At 37.0% G+C, this 18,276-nt stretch overlaps 1 protein-coding gene across 2 annotated transcripts; it reads left to right on the top strand.

Moving 5' to 3' along the window:
• The first annotated feature begins 490 nt into the window (after positions 1 to 490).
• LOC145202706 (sodium-dependent neutral amino acid transporter B(0)AT2-like) lies at positions 491 to 17,546 on the top strand. 2 transcript variants are annotated; one of them, XM_080075737.1, is made up of 13 exons: positions 491 to 885; positions 1,254 to 1,355; positions 1,762 to 1,974; positions 2,805 to 2,940; positions 3,630 to 3,811; positions 11,282 to 11,392; positions 11,803 to 12,044; positions 12,284 to 12,443; positions 12,570 to 12,632; positions 13,559 to 13,754; positions 14,569 to 14,728; positions 15,065 to 15,330; positions 15,701 to 17,546. In XM_080075737.1, the coding sequence occupies exons 1-13, from the start codon at positions 808 to 810 to the stop codon at positions 15,763 to 15,765; spliced, it is 1,974 nt and encodes a 657-aa protein (XP_079931863.1). In that variant the 5' UTR covers positions 491 to 807; the 3' UTR covers positions 15,766 to 17,546. The 2 variants fall into 2 exon arrangements, with proteins under 2 accessions (XP_079931863.1, XP_079931865.1); XM_080075739.1 differs by having other exon boundaries at positions 492 to 879.
• The last annotated feature ends 730 nt before the right edge of the window (positions 17,547 to 18,276 follow it).

The following is an 18,276-nucleotide window of genomic DNA, read 5'->3' as shown; positions in this document are numbered from 1 at the left end:
TGTTTCTTTCCTGTCGATCTTAGGTTATTTAGTTAGTTTTTATGTTGGAAATGGTACATTTTAAGTCCAATTTGTTTGCTGATGAGCTTGCCTATGGCGTTTTTTGTTCTACACAAAATGCTTTTAGTGTTAAAAGTCCTATAACTTAACTTGATGTTGATAAGTGTTGAGAAGAATTGGTTTGGCCCATTTAAAATATGTATGCAGCGGTTGGCTAGACAAAAAATTGTAGTTTTACTGCCTGGTAACGCGAGAAGAAGGCTTTAATCTTTGCCAAGCGTGGCAGGCGACAGGCCATGCGTTACGGTTTTCTTCATACAATTCTCGGATTGATAGGAGCAGCTGATAAAATGCTCAGCTTGGCACTCTGTAGTATCAGTTATAGCAACAGTTCTTCTTATACAGTGATATTAGTATGTACTGAAGGAAGGCTGTATTTTCAACGGGCACATGTCTGTTTTAATCAAGATTTGTTTTAAACGGGCACAGTTTTAGTATCTCACGCAGTATCAACTGATATCAGTATCATACTTGACAACAAAAATATTGATTTTTTGGTTACATATTCGCTTTCCAGATGGAACGCATATTTATGTCGTGATGTATATACCTTGCCGTTGCCGTGCCCAACGTGTTGTGGCTAATCGTTTTACGTTATAAAACAGGAAACCAGCACAGCAGTGACATAAGGCGTCAGTATCTTTGAGCGTTACCTAAGCTGTTCTTTGCTCTGAAATTGGATCTTTTTATTTCGTATTTTGTGAGACAGCCAGCTACTTGATTTTCCGTTAAACCGCTGGTTATCAGATGGAAGACCCAATTGGAACAGACTCTAGTGTAACGTTGTTTCGCCATCAAGTTAATCCACCAAAGGAAAGGGTAAATGTATGTTTTGTTTGGTGACTTTAGGCATGTCTTATATAATGTAAACGTTAAATATATTGGGATATATATGTCAACACTGGCTCCATACGTATAATGAATAATTTATAGTTTAAGAATTTGAAAATATTTTGAATGATATATATGGTAAAATTTTACGTTTGTCTTTGATTAAATTTGTATGTTAAAGGATAGGGACCAATCGTAAAAAAGAAAAGACGTTCGGCTATCGTAAAAACGTTAGGCGTTTAGGAAATGGCATTTGTAGCAACCCCAAAGACGGTGTTTAAACTCTTGTACAAACAAAAATCCTTCTTTTGGTTCGTGATGGTACGGATCAGTTGTTTCAAGTTTTTTATTGTGACTTTCAGGATGCTGAGGACGATTCAAATTCATCCTCAGAAGAAATTGCAGTAAAGCGAACAGGATGGGACAATAAGGTCCAATACATTCTTGCACAAATTGGGTTTGCGGTAAGTCATATTTGCGATCAAGTTCAGTTGCGAAATCGAGTCATTAACGTTTGTACGTCACTACAATATATACTGCACATAATTGACATTGCCAATTGGGGTACATACTACATAATGTGGTTCAATTTCAGAGTGTCGTGACAAAGTAAAGGTTTGATGGCATTACAGCGTGAAATGTTGCTATGGAAATGTAAACATTGGTTTGTAAAACATATCCGTTTACTTTGGCTTTGAATGTACGTGGTTGAACGATTGCTTTGATATACAAGCTAAAATCATTGAAAAGAACGCTACAATGTTATTGTTGTCACTACGTTGTAGTGAGCCTGTTTGGCCTGGCAACCGTAGTGTGTTGGTAACTGCCGTTTGTTGACACGGAAGTGATCAACGTACTTTACCTGTACAGGTTGGCCTCGGTAATGTATGGCGATTTCCCTATCTATGTCAGAAGAATGGTGGAGGAGCATTTCTTATTCCCTATTTTATCATGCTCGTCCTTGAGGGAGTTCCCCTGTTTTATCTTGAGATTGCCATTGGTCAACGACTGAAAAGAGGGAGCGTTGGCGTGTGGAACCATATTCACCCCTTTTTGGGCGGAGTTGGCATTGCAAGCATGATAGTAAGTTGTTGTTTTTTACACAAAATCTGTTTGAATATTACACCACCCAGTACGTGTTAGTTAATCCCTTTGTTTGTAAATAGTAATATAATAAATAGTTAAATCTGCCTAATTGCAAATGGAAATAAAAAAGTTTCTCACACGTCACAATCACCCTTTCATTAGCGTTTCCTATAATAATATATTGCGCATAAATTACCCACTGAAGTTAACCACACCCACATTCTGCAGTAATTCACCCTTATCTACGTCGGTACCGGATCGATAATAGCGACCTGGACGTAGTTTGGGAAAAGTACCAGTGATTTTACAGACCAACTAGGGTGGTAACTTCATCCCTAAAGCATTCCATTCCCCTTAGACCAACGGCTTTGTTAGTTTAAAAGGCTGACGCATAGTCGAAGTTCTGTGAATGGCCATTTTCGAGATTACTCCACGCACTCAGATTCGTCATGGGAATTGTTGTTGGTCTTTACGGCGTCCGGAAATGAAATGAAAGCATGAAAGCACGTTTCCCAGCCGAATCGTTGTATTGTTATTGTTGTTTTGTGCGGTATAACGGTAGTAATAATGTTACAACGCATTGGTTCTTGAATTTAAATTTATTATTAAATTACATAACAAAATCTTTGTTTACTTTGTGCCTTTTATGTTAAGAAGAAACTTTTTTTAATTTTGTTTACATATGTTACCTGAAAAACAAAAAACAAAATAAAAAAACCAAAAGTGTTTTTTTTCTGTCAACCAAATCGAAACATCTCGGCCATTTTTATTTAGACGTAAACCAGAATAACTAAGAAACAGTTTAATAATGGCTTAATTAATTGCAGGTATGTTTCCTGATTGCCTTGTATTACAACATGATCATAGCCTGGGCATTGTTTTACTTTTTCAACTCATTTCAAAGTCCCTTGCCGTGGTCCGACTGTCCAACAGTAACCATCGGAAACTTTAGCAACGAAACTGGTAAGAGTTAGAACCCATATGACTCGTTTCTATTTCAGATGCATATATAGTCGTACTACATGTTTTGGCGCTAAGCGGATAATCCCCCGAAGTATTGTGTTAAGAGGCCATTTGCTCGTAAGTGGCGTTATCGCTATTTAATAACAGAGCCTTTGTACTGTGCATAGGTTGGTATTTTATTAACTTAGGTACTGCTGCTAATAGTAGGAACAAACTCTACGTCTGACGCCCAACAAATAACATTGGTTACTTTATAATTTAAAAAGTAAGTAGTACTCCAAATAGCAAAGAATAGTCTAAACTTAGTGCACCGATATGTTGCCGGTAACAACGCAGTGAATCGACAGTACAGCCTTTTGTTTTGATACGTTTGTGATTTGACAACATTATAGGGAATTCCCCGCGGGATTCCCTTCTTTCTTTGTTGACTGCGGGTACTTTCCCTATTGTGTGTAAAGATGCATGAGGGATTTTTATGTTTAACTTTTATGCTACTTGAATTTCGTCATTTTTGTCGCGACTCTGGATTTTGGATTACCGTACAACTTTGTAGCGGTTACCTTAACAAAGCTAGTAAACAACCCCCAATACACTAAACCTTTGTGTAACAGGAGCTATATACCCCATTCTTAGAAAAAATGTAATTAGTTCTTAAGCTTCGTAGACCCCTAATACCTTGCTGTATTTAGTGCCCGTTGGAGAATGTGCAAATACCAGCTCAACGTCGTATTTCTGGTACCGTGAAGCAATCAACGTTTCTCCATCCATAGAAGTAACAGGCGGTGTTGTATGGCGGATGACGCTTTGCTTACTGGTCGCATGGCTGATTGTATTTGTAGGAATGTTCAAAGGAATCAAATCATCCGGAAAGGTATGTGCAACGACTGGACTACGGTTTTGTTGGCGAAAAGTTCTAATTCCGGCGCTCTTGCGTTCATGAATTATACATTGCATGTCGGGGAATATTGCTAGTTGCTAGGTAACCCCCGTTATGACGGTATTACCGCGGAAGTGTTTTTGGCACGGTATCAGCTAGACCTGTAATATCAAACGGGTCGCGCGTCGTCTACACACCACCTGAATCGTACAGTGACATGCGTATTTGATTTCGTTTACACGTGTTTTGTGACCTAAAAGTCGCCATTCACCGGAGTTTCCGCATATCCTTGTTTACAAACACGATTCAATGTATTGTTGATACTCATTACCAACACACGCTTTCATCCTTTATAAAGATTTCCATTAGTACTTCAACGTCAAACATTCAAACAGCCTATCGTCAGCATTCACAGGCACATTCCAATGCCTTTGAGAGTCGTTGAAATGCTTTACTGGACGTTTTTGTATGTAGTGGCGGCCTTTGTGTTGATTTACCGTGATCAACTACGTTGAAGCACGTTTGAAAGGTTCCATGCCTACTTTGTGGTTTAACTTAGCAGTGGATGTGTCCGTTTAGACTCTTGACAAGGTTGTTGTAAGCATATTGGGAAGTATTAATAGCTTAACGAAGCGACGCTTTTCATGTTCACATCATTAAACCTATAACAGTTGCTCATCTGCCTAAATAAGTAGATTGAATACACACAGTGCACTCAACTATCCCTTGCCTATGTTTGCAATCGATAACTTTATTACCAAACAAATTAACAAAATTTATTAGAGTATTAGAACGCATACATGTACATAGCGTTATATATATAGAGCCTTAAAACAACAGTAGTAGCGGTTGATTTGCATACAGTTTGTGTTGCCTTAAGGCAATCAACGAACTGATATCCGATCCATATTCATACTGCCCACTTTAAACTTGCTTACTCCGGGCTAGGCCTCCGTATAATCTCTACCTTTTACTTCTTATCTTTGTTTGAACGCTTGAGCAACGTTGAAAAGCCGTCACACACTGGTTCAGTTGTGGAAGCCACACATTTAGCAAGATTTGGCTGCAAAGGCACTTGGTTGACCAGTAACTAAAGTGCGAAAAAGCAATTAAAATGTATGTTAAAATACACAAACGTTTCAGTTTGTTATACGTTTTTTAAATATAAACTGTTACACCGACATTAGCTTATTCAAATCCTATATTAAGTGTATGATAAAAATAAACGAATTTGGCAGGAGAAAAAAGACCGAACATGTTTTCCTTTTCTCGCCATTCGTTTTCCAGGAAACACAAAAGATTATGTCTATTGTCTGCTTGATTGGTTCAACCCTTATTTCTAGTTCCCTAGCCATTGCAAACACCCATTTCTCGATCGGTAAATTTATTAACCATCAAGTGGAGCGTGTTACATACGTGACGGTATGTGGATGGGCCGACGAACATCCTTGTCTGTATGTCGAGTTGGCAATACCTCGTCTTCTACGCCAGCCAAATAGTCGGCGGCCGATACCAGTCTGTAGGCATCAATTTTCGGATCAGCTTGTGTAGTATACAACTTGGAAAATTTCTTTTTATCATTTAACTTTTGTCTATAGGTAATTTGGAATTTTGGTAGAAAAAGTTTTGCTTCGGTTTGGGATTAATTGATGTTTAAACATCGTTACAAAGAATACAGTCAATGATTTATCTGTACATCTATTTCTTTTTGTATTGGCTTGGCTTATGTACACAACATCAGTGTAACGTATTAAGTTGGGCCCAATAAAACCGAAACCCTTTTGAACAACATAAAAGGTTAGCACGCGTACAATGGTCCTTCAAATTCATCGTTAAAATCACAATGAATAGGTGGCGTTGGTGATTTTGGTGTTACCCGAGTTCCCTTGGTAAAGTAACCGGATGTTTTTATTTAAATTCGTGATCGTAGTTAACGGGTGTTAAGTCACTTTACTCCTTACTATAACGGGTTTTGGGAGTTTATGCGTACTGCATCTCATGTTCTTGACACCACCATTAATTCACTTTTAACATAACAGCTACAGGTATATATACCACATTGTAATGATATCATACGTTGATTAGGTATAATGTTTGCTTCTGTAAATGTTATTGAATTGTCTATTTTGCCTTGAAGTTTTTAAAAAGTTAATTCAGATGACTATTGTTGTTTCCCAAACTCCCAAAAGGGTTACAATTTAAATAACAATTGTTGTTCAAGTTGTGATGTACGCTGTTGGGACGTGCCATGAGCGCAGCGTTTTTAGGCGGACAACACATTGTAAATTGTAGCAGTCGTTTACGTGTGTGTTATCGGTAACTGATAAATTGTTCAGGAGGTTATTTTTTGAATGATAAGGTTGCCGAGTAATTTGTGGTCGATCTACGAAGCTGAAATCAAGACCTAGCTCAGTGGAAACGGAATTTGATTCCTTTCAGACGGCGTTTTTTAAACCTAGGTACGCTGTCTTAACGTTCGAAGGATCCGTGGACACGTTTTTACATACTTTTATACCTTTGCAATGAGTTTGTTTTAGTTTATATGCAACACCATCTCCTTGATAATAGTTGTTGATTTGCGAAAATGGTAATATTAAAACCATTAGGTGTAATGCAAAATTGCCCAAGTATGATTAATAAAGTCGATGTTTGGTGAACTCGGTTAACCACATGCAAGGACTTCCTTGTCTGGACCGAAACTGTATGGTCATTACCCACCGAATAGAAACCGATTCCAAGGGTTTTATTAAGTGTCATGAAACTTAAATTGAGTTTCTATTCTATTTTATGTTTGTACGTACAAAATCCCAGTCGTAGCCGTTTGTGATTCAAAATATCCTGTTGTCAAAACTCTATTGAAATTAGTGAACAAATACTAAAACAAGATCTTTGTTGTGCACACAAGATATGTTGTCAAAACCTTATTGAAATTAGTGGACAAATACTAAAACAAAATCTTTATTATGCAAATAAAATTGGAGTACGTGGCAACGTTAAAGTCAATGCAATAAGACAATACTTTCCATGTGAACTTTTGACAGTCATGCCAGGGCAAAAAAGGGACATAGAAGCAAATATTTACCCAGACAACGTCAATTCTCAAAAGAATCATCCCGAAACACTCAGAAAATCGATAAACGAGCTTGAATACACGCACATCCTTTACAATGGCCCAATACCACAAAATCGCAGCATTAAAAGTATAATAACAAAAACTCACAACAATGTGCTTATGACGTGTTTATGACGTCAATGACGCTTGGATAGATTGGAATGAAACGCGACAGAGCCTTTAATAAAGTGCTGACAATACAAATCAAGATGGAATGATGTAAGTAGGCTACATCTGATTATCTCGTTAGCATTGTATGTCTGATTTACTTTTCAGTACTTTATTAAGTTGACTATGTCAATCGACTAAACAAATGATACCTTTGTTAGTTTCAATGGAGTGGACTTTTGATTTTTTGTCGCAAACGTGAAGATTTCCAAAATAGTCTTTTTTTAAGTTAAACGACTTTTGTACTTACTTGAGTACTCAAGTTTTGTGTATGATACCGAAGGTAGGGTCGAATTAAATTATGATGGTTGTGCTTCGGCTAATGCGTCAAAGAATTGTTCCTTGCAACTTGCACAAACAAGAAAAAATCGTCTCATTAATGTAAGTGTGCATCGCAAGTTGCAAAGACAACCACTTAGGAGGAAGTAAAGCGCCACTTCTACAAAGAAACGTTCATGTACTCGACACTAATTCGACAAAACTTATACATTTCGAGCGACTTTAACCAAGTACCTAAAGATAAATTTTATGGCAAGTGGCTATTAGCTGGTTAGTGGCGTTAGCGGTTACCTTCTGCCACATAGGCCACCAGGAAAGTTGTCACTAGGCTATTGACCTGTCACTGGGCATGATTTTTTTGACATATAGTGCTTTGAGTGTGACAATCTTGGCAAAAAATCGAAGAAAAGCCCTTGATGAAAGGAGGTGTACATTTATGAACAGTTTTAGACGACACTTAAAATACTTTGATTTTATAGCTTTTCGTTGTTGAAAACTCATAATCTTGTGTACAATTAAAATGTGTCTGTTGGACGACGAAAAACGCTTCTATTTCTTAATATGCACGACAGTACAAAGAAATCTTATCAAGTTAAAATTTGTAACGAACTAAAGCTTTTAAAGCGTACTACTTTTTTGCATTTTTTAACATTGTAAAGATGTGTTTAGTTTACCAAACATGTGTAAGTTTTTTCCAGTTTTACTTGTCTTCTAAGAAAGTCATACTTTTACTACTGTGTACAATAAAGCCATGTCAAACAGTTCACTCAAAAGCAATGCTATGGATTAACGCTTCTGTAGTTTACCGTTGGCGCCCGTTTTACTATAAACGGCGTCAGTCCATTGTCTGAAAGAGCGGGAAATCCTTTCATTCTCGTTTCTCCCAGAGTTTTTATGCAAACATTGTGACTTGTTGAAAATTCCAAGGGTTCGGTTGAAGAAAAAAGATTCATAGTAATGGTGAAATAAAAAAACGAATATCTGCACTAAATTTGTTACAAGTACAACTGTTTTGGACCTTAACGTAGCCTATGTATATTCAACAATAGTTTAATTTACATTTAAAATTATATATATAAATCAGTCATGTAGATAATTCGTATAGTCTCGGTTTCGCCTTAAGTGGTGTTTGTGGAAAAGTACCTTCTTCTGTGTGTAGTGGAGTGAAACGAATAGAAAACTTTATTACCTGCACAATTTGATTTAAAATGTTTGCGGGACTTGGAAATGTTTTGAATACTACGAAACTGCTAACACATTTATTTTCTTAGAAATCTACGCATTGGACATTTTATAACGCAAAACGCAAACTTCGAAAACAATATTATCATCCCAAACCAAAACTGACGTCAGTATTTCATGAAATAGTAAAATTCCTGGTAGGACATGACATCATTTTATAGACCTATTTGTAACAGGTGAACTCCACCACAAAAGATAACAATGACGTTGCAAAGCGCTGGAGGCGCCACAACTTCTTGTGAATGAAACCAAAACGATTCGCTCAAGTGATTCGCCACGTTGTGCAGTTTTTCCGCCGTAACGCTTGGCTGAATTCTTTCGCCGATGCTGGAACGTGAAGAGTCGAAAACGGCCAAACGCAGATATGCCCCTTATTTGACTACTCTTTAGATTGGGATTTACTGTGTTCGAACGTCAAACGTTTAATTGCTTAATGCTAAATGATAAACGAACAAAAAACAAATTTGCACATCTCTGTGTTTTTAACTAGCGGTTAGATGTTTATGTTGATATTTAGGATAATTTCCACTTTACTCTATACAACATTTATAAACACGTGACTAGTGCTTCCGAAACGCCCCTTCCAAAACGGACTTTCGTCATCAACGCAGTTTCCTACTGCGTCCAGGAACGCGTAACGACTAACGACTATTTTCCTTTGCTATACTTCCCACAATTCCGCTTCCCCAGTCACTATGTACGTGACTTGAACTCAGCTCTCATCCAAACAAATGCACCCTTGAGCGTCGTATAAATAATTTAGATGACTTGGTCAGGCGCGTCACCAACCCCCACCCTAAACACTCAGCGAATCATCGATTTAAAATTTTCCCCAACGTCCCCCATGACTATGACATCATACGCAAGGCCACGCGTCACCTGATGTAGTGATGACCTCATGGACACCACTTTAAGAGACACTATGGAATAAATAACGTACTGTTTCATGTAAAACTATTAAATCTTTTTTCGTCCGTCGTTTAAGCCAATCAGCTTTCGGCTACGCTCAGTCTAGACGGGCCCGCCCATATACATCCGTGTTATCTTAGTACACCTTTTTGTACTGCGAAACGTTTTACGGTAACCATGTTCGGTTGAAGGAGATGTAAAGTGTTGCACAGAAGATAATAATTTTGTTATCTCGTTCACTTTGATTTTGCGAGACAAGAAATGGCAATAAGTCTGGTTTGATTGGACTCAGTTTAGGATTGATCTTTGTATCCTCATCATTTCTTCATGTTTAGCTATTAATAAACAGACAAGACATATTACATTGGAACTGTTATTGTGTCGTTTCTACCGTTTGTAACCCAGATAGACAAAACGATTTGCTAGGCCATTATTCGTTTATACATTCCAATGTAACTTAACCACATCATTCTGTACCGACATTTTAGCGCCTGTTAGGATGTAATCTTTCAGTAGGCCACAGGAAAACGAGATAACCACCTGTGGCAAGCGACTGTCTGCTATTTTAGCTCCCAGTAATGTCAACGCGATGAATGTATCTGCAACCAATTAAGCGCGACTTCAACGCCCCTTGGCTCGACCAATCAACGACCGTCACGTGGTTTCATGTTGTTTACTAACAAAGCATCTTACAACCGATTATTTTCGAAGGCGTGGCGTGGGTGTGTCTGTTGTCCAGCAAGGTATTGACATTAAACTGATGGAATTTACTGAAGCAAGCTAATATAGTTTAAATCATTTTAAGTTGCCACGTCCATACACTTGTTGAACTCGTCGTGTAGGTTATGAGCTTTCGCAGCCGCGTCTTCAATATTAACAAGACACCTTTGCAGTAATGTACTACATCAAAGCAAAAATGTTCCTTGTTTGCGTCATAGTCCCCAGTCAATGAAACTATCAGCAGCGCAAGGTCTTTTGTGACGTAAATGAAAAAGACTTCGGGGGAGGGGCACTGTTTGTGACGTCATAAGGGGTTAATCTTAAATGCCATCGACTGGGTACTGAAGAGCGTCAATTTTATCGATTTTTGTGTGTTGTGACGTTCATTCGAGAGTGGTCGTCGCTAAGCTGCGATAACAATATGTGTAGTGGAAATATAACAAAAGGTTAGCTTTTGATCTAAAACTGTTTCGATGTAATTTTATTTTTACTTGCGGATGAAACATAACCTATTTAAATTTCAGTTCACGTATGCCCGTGTGCAATGTGAATTAAATACTTGTTTCTGTTTCGAAAACAAAACATGTAACATTTCCAACTGTATTTACCACTTAACAGCATGACCGTGTTGAAAAAAAATATTTTGTTGTGTGATTTATATGAAATATGTCTTACTTGCAAACCCACACAATTTCAAGCCACTGTTGCACCCACAACATGCGTTTGTATTCCATTGCTAGCCACACAATATTATTTGGCCAGCGTTTACTACAGCATACGGTTAAGACGGTCCAAAACGGATGTGCTTTGAATAGCATGTATCATAGTGTCAGGCTTCCTGTCAGCTAGCTCTTCTCCTAAGCTGTTTGTTTACCAATTGCCTGCATTTTACCTCTGATGAAGCTCTACATTTTACCTCTGATGAAGCTCTAGATTTTTAATGCAAGTTGTAGATTTTTTGTAGATTTTAGATGATCTTATAGTTATATTGGATATTTTTACAACACCGATCTCACATATTGATTCCTTTTTAGGTGATTTATTTCAGTGCAACTTTTCCGTACTTCGTTTTGCTGATTTACTTTTTCCGCGGGATCACACTAGATGGCGCAGTCGATGGTCTTGCCTACATGTTTACTCCTGATGTAAGTTTGTCTGCAAATTTTGTAAAATAAATAATTTCAAGTATCCATCGTATTCCTTAACCAGCCGATTCCTCCAAATACATTAACTGTGTAATACCGTGAAGAACTGAAATTAGGCCAACACTTCAGTTGTCTAGTTCTAGTTGGTTGCAATGTTAAGTGCACTGGACAGGTTAAAATAACACTGAGTAGGTTACAATATAATTTGCTTCTTATGCCTTCATAGGCTCCAATAAGGTAGCGTGTTGGAAATGCGTTCAAACTTATCATTGTTTACAAACCTGGATATATAATCAAGAATAGCTAAATATTTGACATAGGCCACAAAGAAAAAAAAGCACCACTGGCTGGTGTAGGTTATATTTTTTTGAAAATTTCCTAAATTAACTGAAAAACCTTTATTGTTGCAGATTTCTCGACTCGCGGACCCCAACGTGTGGCGAGATGCCGCAACTCAAATCTTCTTCTCTCTGGGTCTTGGATTCGGAGGAGTCATCGCCTACTCATCCTATAACGACGTAAAGAACAACTGCAGAAAAGATGCACTGACTGTTTCTGTCATCAACTGTCTTAGCAGCCTCTTTGCATCCATTGTCATATTTTGTGTGCTGGGTTTCAAAGCTCATCACAGATCACAGATTTGCATAGATGGGTGAGTGGAAAATAAAAAGACATTATTTGCTGTGAAAATGGATAATGTTAGATAATAAGCCTATTTACCGATGCAAATTTTATTCATGCGTATTGGTTTAATGAAAAGGGCACAAAAGTTAGTCTTTTAACAAATACCACATAGTGAATTGATTCTCCAGCTATTTCTTGTTTTAGTCATTTAACACATTATTATAGTGATTTTGTACCTGTATATTATTCTTTTTGTTATTTTTGCAGAAACATAGATATTATCCACAACTTTTTTAACACTCATTACCCTGATCACGACCTACGTCATCTCGTCACCGTCTTGGATCGCGAAAATTATTTTCATCATTTAGAAGCAATTGACAACCACGTGTCTCAGGAAAACGAAACTGAAATCGCTGTGTATGAAGTAAGTTCCATTTTTAAATGTTTATGTGCAAGTTTCGTTTTCTATGTATGAGTTTTGGGATTTTTATAGCTTGGTAACCGGTCATTTATGTTAAACTTTTCTTAATTGAACAATTATATTGTTTAGGACTGGATTGCACTCTCTAACAACACTTTGGAGAACTGTGATTTAAAAGAGGAACTAAGCAAGGTACAATAGGTTTTTTTGACCACCCGATTCACAATTATATAAATATATTTCTAGATATACATATTTGTACATGCACATGTATATGCGTACAACATTAAACCGAAAAAACATAATCATGTCTTCATTTTTGGTTCAAAAACATTTTAACTTTTTGAGCGAAGTTCATAAACGCAACCTATAAACCGTGATAAAAACAGTACTGCCGAAGCGCTTGTTCATAGTCAATACATTTTATCAAGATACTATTTAACATTAGTCTCTGTTGTAAAATTTATGCATAAAAGGATATTGGTAGCAATCTCGACTAAGCTAGTAAAAAAATTGCCATAAAAGTGCATTCTTAGTTTCATCGTCACGCGAAAGCATCTGTGTAACAGTCGTTTATAATACCCATTAAGGACCGTGACACGGTTAGTATATCGGTCCTATTGTTTCAAATATTCTAGAAAGGAAATCATGTGTCTTGGAAAAATACCCTGTGTGGTAATGGTTAACAATATGCGAGAGAAGATTCATTCGGGGCAGAAAATCCCTTATATGTTGATGATCATGTTTATACATTTTGTAAAAACGCGGACTAGCTTGGCACCGCCAGTTGTATGCAACTTTTTCGATACCGAGTTGAACTGTTGCATTGCCGTTCAACACAGAAATTTGACTTTTAAATTTCTAGAATGTTGGAAACTTTTGCAAAAATGTTCTCATGCAGTAATTGCTTCCGCAAAAGAATAAAATTCATTGGCGACTTTGTGTTGTGCGCAAAACATAAACATATTATACATAAATTATTACCAGTGGGTGTATTACAAAAACGTTAAGTATGTTACAAAAATGCTTATGCCAAACTACTAAAATCAACGATTTTACAAATCATTTTAACAAGTCGTTAGCAGCCTAATTTACACTTCGCGTTTTTTCCTTTTTAGGCTGTTTCAGGTCCCGGCCTTGCTTTTATAGCGTTTACCGAGGCGATGATCCACATGCCGGGAGGACCTTTTTGGAGCGTGATGTTCTTTGCTATGCTCATCAACCTCGGATTAGGATCCATGTTCGGAACACTGGAGGGCATTGTGACTCCCCTCAGGGACCTGGGTTTAAAGATAAGAAAGGAGCTCATTGTCAGTAAGTCTATCCGCTGTGTGCGTTGTTATACTTTTATACTCGGAACAACAACTAAATGCGTTATGTTTACGATGAGTGTGCCGCCGAGTCCCCTGCCTCATTTGCAGGTTTGCTATCAGCTTAATAGAATTGGTGTCTCTTTTCATTATTTTTATTATATATCCTGAAAATGAAAATGCATAAGTCATTAGGGCTTCATGTACCACCCCCCCCCCCCCTCCCCCCTCCAAAAGACTAAAGATACAATCAGTGTTTGGCGTATTTCAGAACTGCAGTGTATTTTTACTACAAAACACAGTAGTAAATTACCATCTGAAACACAGTCAGTGGCTAATGGCTGTGCATAGACAGCCTTAAAAAAACACAATGTATTCGTATGAGATCCACCTGTTTGTTATTTCAGGCCTTAAAGTCAAACCTAAACGTTAATTTACCACTTCAAAAGGTCAAGAGTTTCCAGTATGTTCCCATTTGATTCTCCTATCTAAAACCTGCCACGTTAGACCACAACAACCCACTTTGTTGTAGAGTTCGACCTAACTTATGCCAAACCGCACGAATTAACGTTTTTACCTCAACGAGGCGGAAAAACGTGAAATACCTGTTTCAGGTTCCAGTTTTGATAAATCGAACACATCCGCTCATGCGGAACACCAATGAAGACTTTTTTGCGTATTTATGCCAGTGGTCCATAAAATAGTCAAAATTTACAATTTGGCTCGGTGGTTAGTGCTTTTTATACATCGCATCTCTTGTTGAGGTTTAATACGTTAGTTTTTGGAAAACATTTAAAAAAAGATTTTTTTTATTACAGTGATCCTGGTCGTATTATCAGTTGCTATCGGTCAGATCTTTACGTTGGAAAGTGGAATGTATGTTCTTGGCATTTTCGACACCTTTGCTGGAACTCTCCCTTTGTTGGTGATCGCTTTCTTCGAGACAATTGGCGTCGCCTGGGTTTATGGGTTTCAGAGGTAAATAAACTTATATTTTACTGTTTGGTTTAATTTGGGATTTGGCAGAAATTTTTGTTCCGCCATGGTATTCGTTTTTTAAAATTTTTAATTGTCAGGTATTTGGCTAACACATCTTGGCGCACAGTGAAACAAAAGAGGCGTTACGGACATTATACAAATCTGTTTCGATCGACTGATCCTCGAATCTGTTTGCAATTTAACTTGGCTGACAGTGGAAAAAGTCGCGTGTCAAAATGTTTATTACAACTTAAGCAAGGCATTCGCAGACAATTCAGACCAAACATGTAGCTGTAAAGCAGGCTTTAATTTAATTGTTTTCTTAATTTTTTTTAGATTTTCGGACGACATCAAGTTCATGCTTGGGGAAGGCCCTGGTTGGTATTGGCGAATCACGTGGTGTTTTGTGTCACCTCTCTGCATGTTGGTTCTCTTCGTGTCTTCACTCATCAGTCTGGCCGTGGAAACTCCACAGTACAAAGCGTACGACGGCAAAACCGAAGTGGAAACCGATTACCCTGGCTGGGGAATTGCTGTTATTGTGTTTCTTATATTTTTAAGCATTACTTGGATTCCAGTGGTCGCCTTTTTACGATGGAGAGGTACGTGCCTTTAGAGAGTTTTGTTGTACACTGAAAGCAACAGTTGCTTTCCAACCAGAGCCCACCTTATGTGTACTCTGTAGCAAATCATAGCCTATAAAGTAGACTGCTATGAGACTCGAATCGGCAAAAACGATCAAAGCTTCGGTATTTTAAAATTTTAGAATTGCCTGGATACAAACATGAGTGACATCGCAAATGTTTACTTGTCGTCCAACATACTGCTTTGGGTATTATATATCAAGTTTCGACAAGTATTTTTACCGTATTCACTCAATACTTAAATTCAAAATATATTAGTGTATAACTTATATAAACCCTATTTCACTGCTATGTGCGTCAGCAAAATGATAAATCCTTTTTTTACCAGGTTATTTAAAGTACCTCTCCGTGGACTCTTCATCAAAGGCTCCACCCATGAACTCCAAAATTTAACTCCAGCTAACCATACTGGAAATCCAACCTTTCGCTGAACAGAGCACAACTTCAAGATCCGGGGTTCGAATCCTGCGACGATAGGCGTAGAGATTCTAGAACTCCGAGCGGCTCCGTTGGGTGTTGAGGGTGGACATAGGGTTGTAGTAAATTGGTCCAACTGCTTCGCTTCCATCGCCGGCATAGGGCTGTCCAACTCTTGTCTGCTAATTAGAGCTTACGTGGTAGAGGTAGATGACGTAGGCGGATGCGTAGTGACGTGGGTAGGGTTCGTGACGTATAGGTGGACATTTAGGGTGCTAGTATTTATTATTGTTATTATTGTTGTTTTTAGCCAATCTGATTCTACTAGGAAACGTAAGAGATAACCCAAAGGGGTTTGTGCAGATCGGTGGTAGGGAATAATCACTTACTTCTTTACCATAAATTCTGCACAAACCCCCATTTTCGGCCAAACTTTAACAGGTGCAATTATGTTTGAGTTTTGCGCTGTTATACTTGACAAAATAATAATAAAAACATTGCACTGTTGCTAACTTATTTTGTGATGTGCAATACCATTTTAAATCATTGATTTAAATATGTTTTAATTGCGGTTCTAACAGTTATATATTGCTTATGTGTGCCAAAAAATTTAGAAATAATGACTACATTATAAATTTCTTACAAAAACAAACATCCACCATAATGCTTTACACTTTAAAGTAACAAAATCAGCTGCGTTTTTGCAATACGTCGTTTTACCACACCATACTATTTTGTAACAATAGACTGCTAGACAAACTAAATTATGGCAAGTGCAAAAAATCTTTCGTGTAAGACAACGTTGGACAGCCCTATTCTAAACCTGCTTTTGTGTCCGTGTTTAATATTTGTGCATTGTTGTTATTACGTTCGAACAAATTTGATTGACAAAACACTTGGTTGTTTAACTAGGTATCTTTCAAACTTGACTAAGACTGTTGTATTTAAGCGAGTTTTTTTGTCATTTGTTAGTTAAAAGACCTCAAACGTTTTCTGCACAGATTTGCATCAAATTGTTTCTTTTTTTCAGCAAATGAAGTAAAATGAAATGCCTCAAAAAAATAAAATATACTGTAGAAACCGACAAATTTGTGTGTATGTAAATGCTAACTTTGAAATGCTCAAATTCGGAATACCGTTGGTGCAATTCACTATTTATATGTTGTTGTTTTTTATTTTGTTTCGCACGTGTCTGAATCTTAGTGTACAAAGCGCAATTTAGTAGAAAAATGAGAAACACTACGTACACAATTTAGGGATGCTTCAAACTAGTACGTTTGCTTTCGAAGTTCCTGTCATTTACTGTAATTCTAACAAATTTTATGGATTAGAATCTAATCATCAGATAATCAACATTTATAATCAGTACCTAGTTGTTATGCAAATAAACTTTCCCTGTTTTGTTTTTTAACAACAATATAGCGTATCAGATTTGTTCAACTGTAATTATTTTTTTTGCATTTAAATATGTTGAGTGAATAACTTCATTACAACATTGTTTTCATGATTTGTGAATTTGGGACTAGTTTCACTGTTTTCATGCGTATGTAGAAAATTTGCGGTGCGAATGTTTTTCCTTTTGTAAATATGCATTGTCGCCATCAACCAACACTGGGATATCTACAGTTACCTTTATTTTAGACTACTCATAGAATTGATCCTGTTGGATTCACAAATATAGACGAAAACTGATTGCGATCATATTTGCTGTGAGTTTTGTGTGTGTATTTATTTGTGAATAAAGACATCAAAAGTAATTTTCGTGTGTAAATTCAGCTGAAGCTAAATTCAGATTTGATACAAGCACCATCTTTTTTTATCCACCATCTGCAAAACAAACATTACATATAATTCAACGTCATCTGATTCAAACGTTGTGTAATATGTTTTAGAAACTAGGCTATGTCAAGTTTGAAATTCAGTTTAACGGGTTTATCAAATTGAAAAAAGGAACAATACATAATTATCACCATTAAGCAACGAGACAAAAAAAATAATTTATTATTAACTAAATTGTAAGTACGAAAGGCTCAGTTTTTAAAACTAGGCTACTACTCTTGATATGATAATAGGAAGTATGACAGTTTAATTAAATCGATATTAAAACGTCATGTTTTGTTGTTCAGACGTTTCTTATTCTTCATTGGTCTATTGAACACACCCACGTTTAGTATTCCAAAGTAGGCTAGGCTACTACTTCTAAGCATTTATCGTCAAAAAATAAATAAAACGGCTGATATAAAATGTTGTTTTCAATTTAAAACGAGTCAAGTATTCGTATCTAAATAGTTGTCAATTTACAATCATAGGAAACTCGAACAAGTATTCAAACAAACCCAAGCAAATGCAATACAATGTAGATTTAGTTATTTGCAGTCGCAAATTGTTCAGTTAATGTAAAAGGAAGACTTCGAACAGCATTCGAATGAACAGCATCTGAATCGGGTATTTGTCATCATGGAGAGTTAAGAAATATCGTATTCGAAT

Source organism: Phallusia mammillata, chromosome 7 (genome assembly GCF_965637545.1).
Source record: "Phallusia mammillata chromosome 7, kaPhaMamm4.hap1.1, whole genome shotgun sequence".
NCBI classification, from domain to species: Eukaryota; Metazoa; Chordata; class Ascidiacea; order Phlebobranchia; family Ascidiidae; genus Phallusia; species Phallusia mammillata.
Note: the sequence above shows the minus strand (reverse complement) of the source record. Positions and strands in the feature narration are given on the sequence as shown.

Excerpts from the sequence above, each read along its gene's own strand:
- LOC145202706 (XM_080075737.1), top strand. The coding sequence starts at position 808 with ATGGAAGACCCAATTGGAACAGACTCTAGTGTAACGTTGTTTCGCCAT. Across the intron at positions 11,393-11,802 it reads CCTACATGTTTACTCCTGAT|ATTTCTCGACTCGCGGACCC; the intron begins GTAAGTTTGTCT and ends TTATTGTTGCAG. Across the intron at positions 14,729-15,064 it reads TGGGTTTATGGGTTTCAGAG|ATTTTCGGACGACATCAAGT; the intron begins GTAAATAAACTT and ends AATTTTTTTTAG.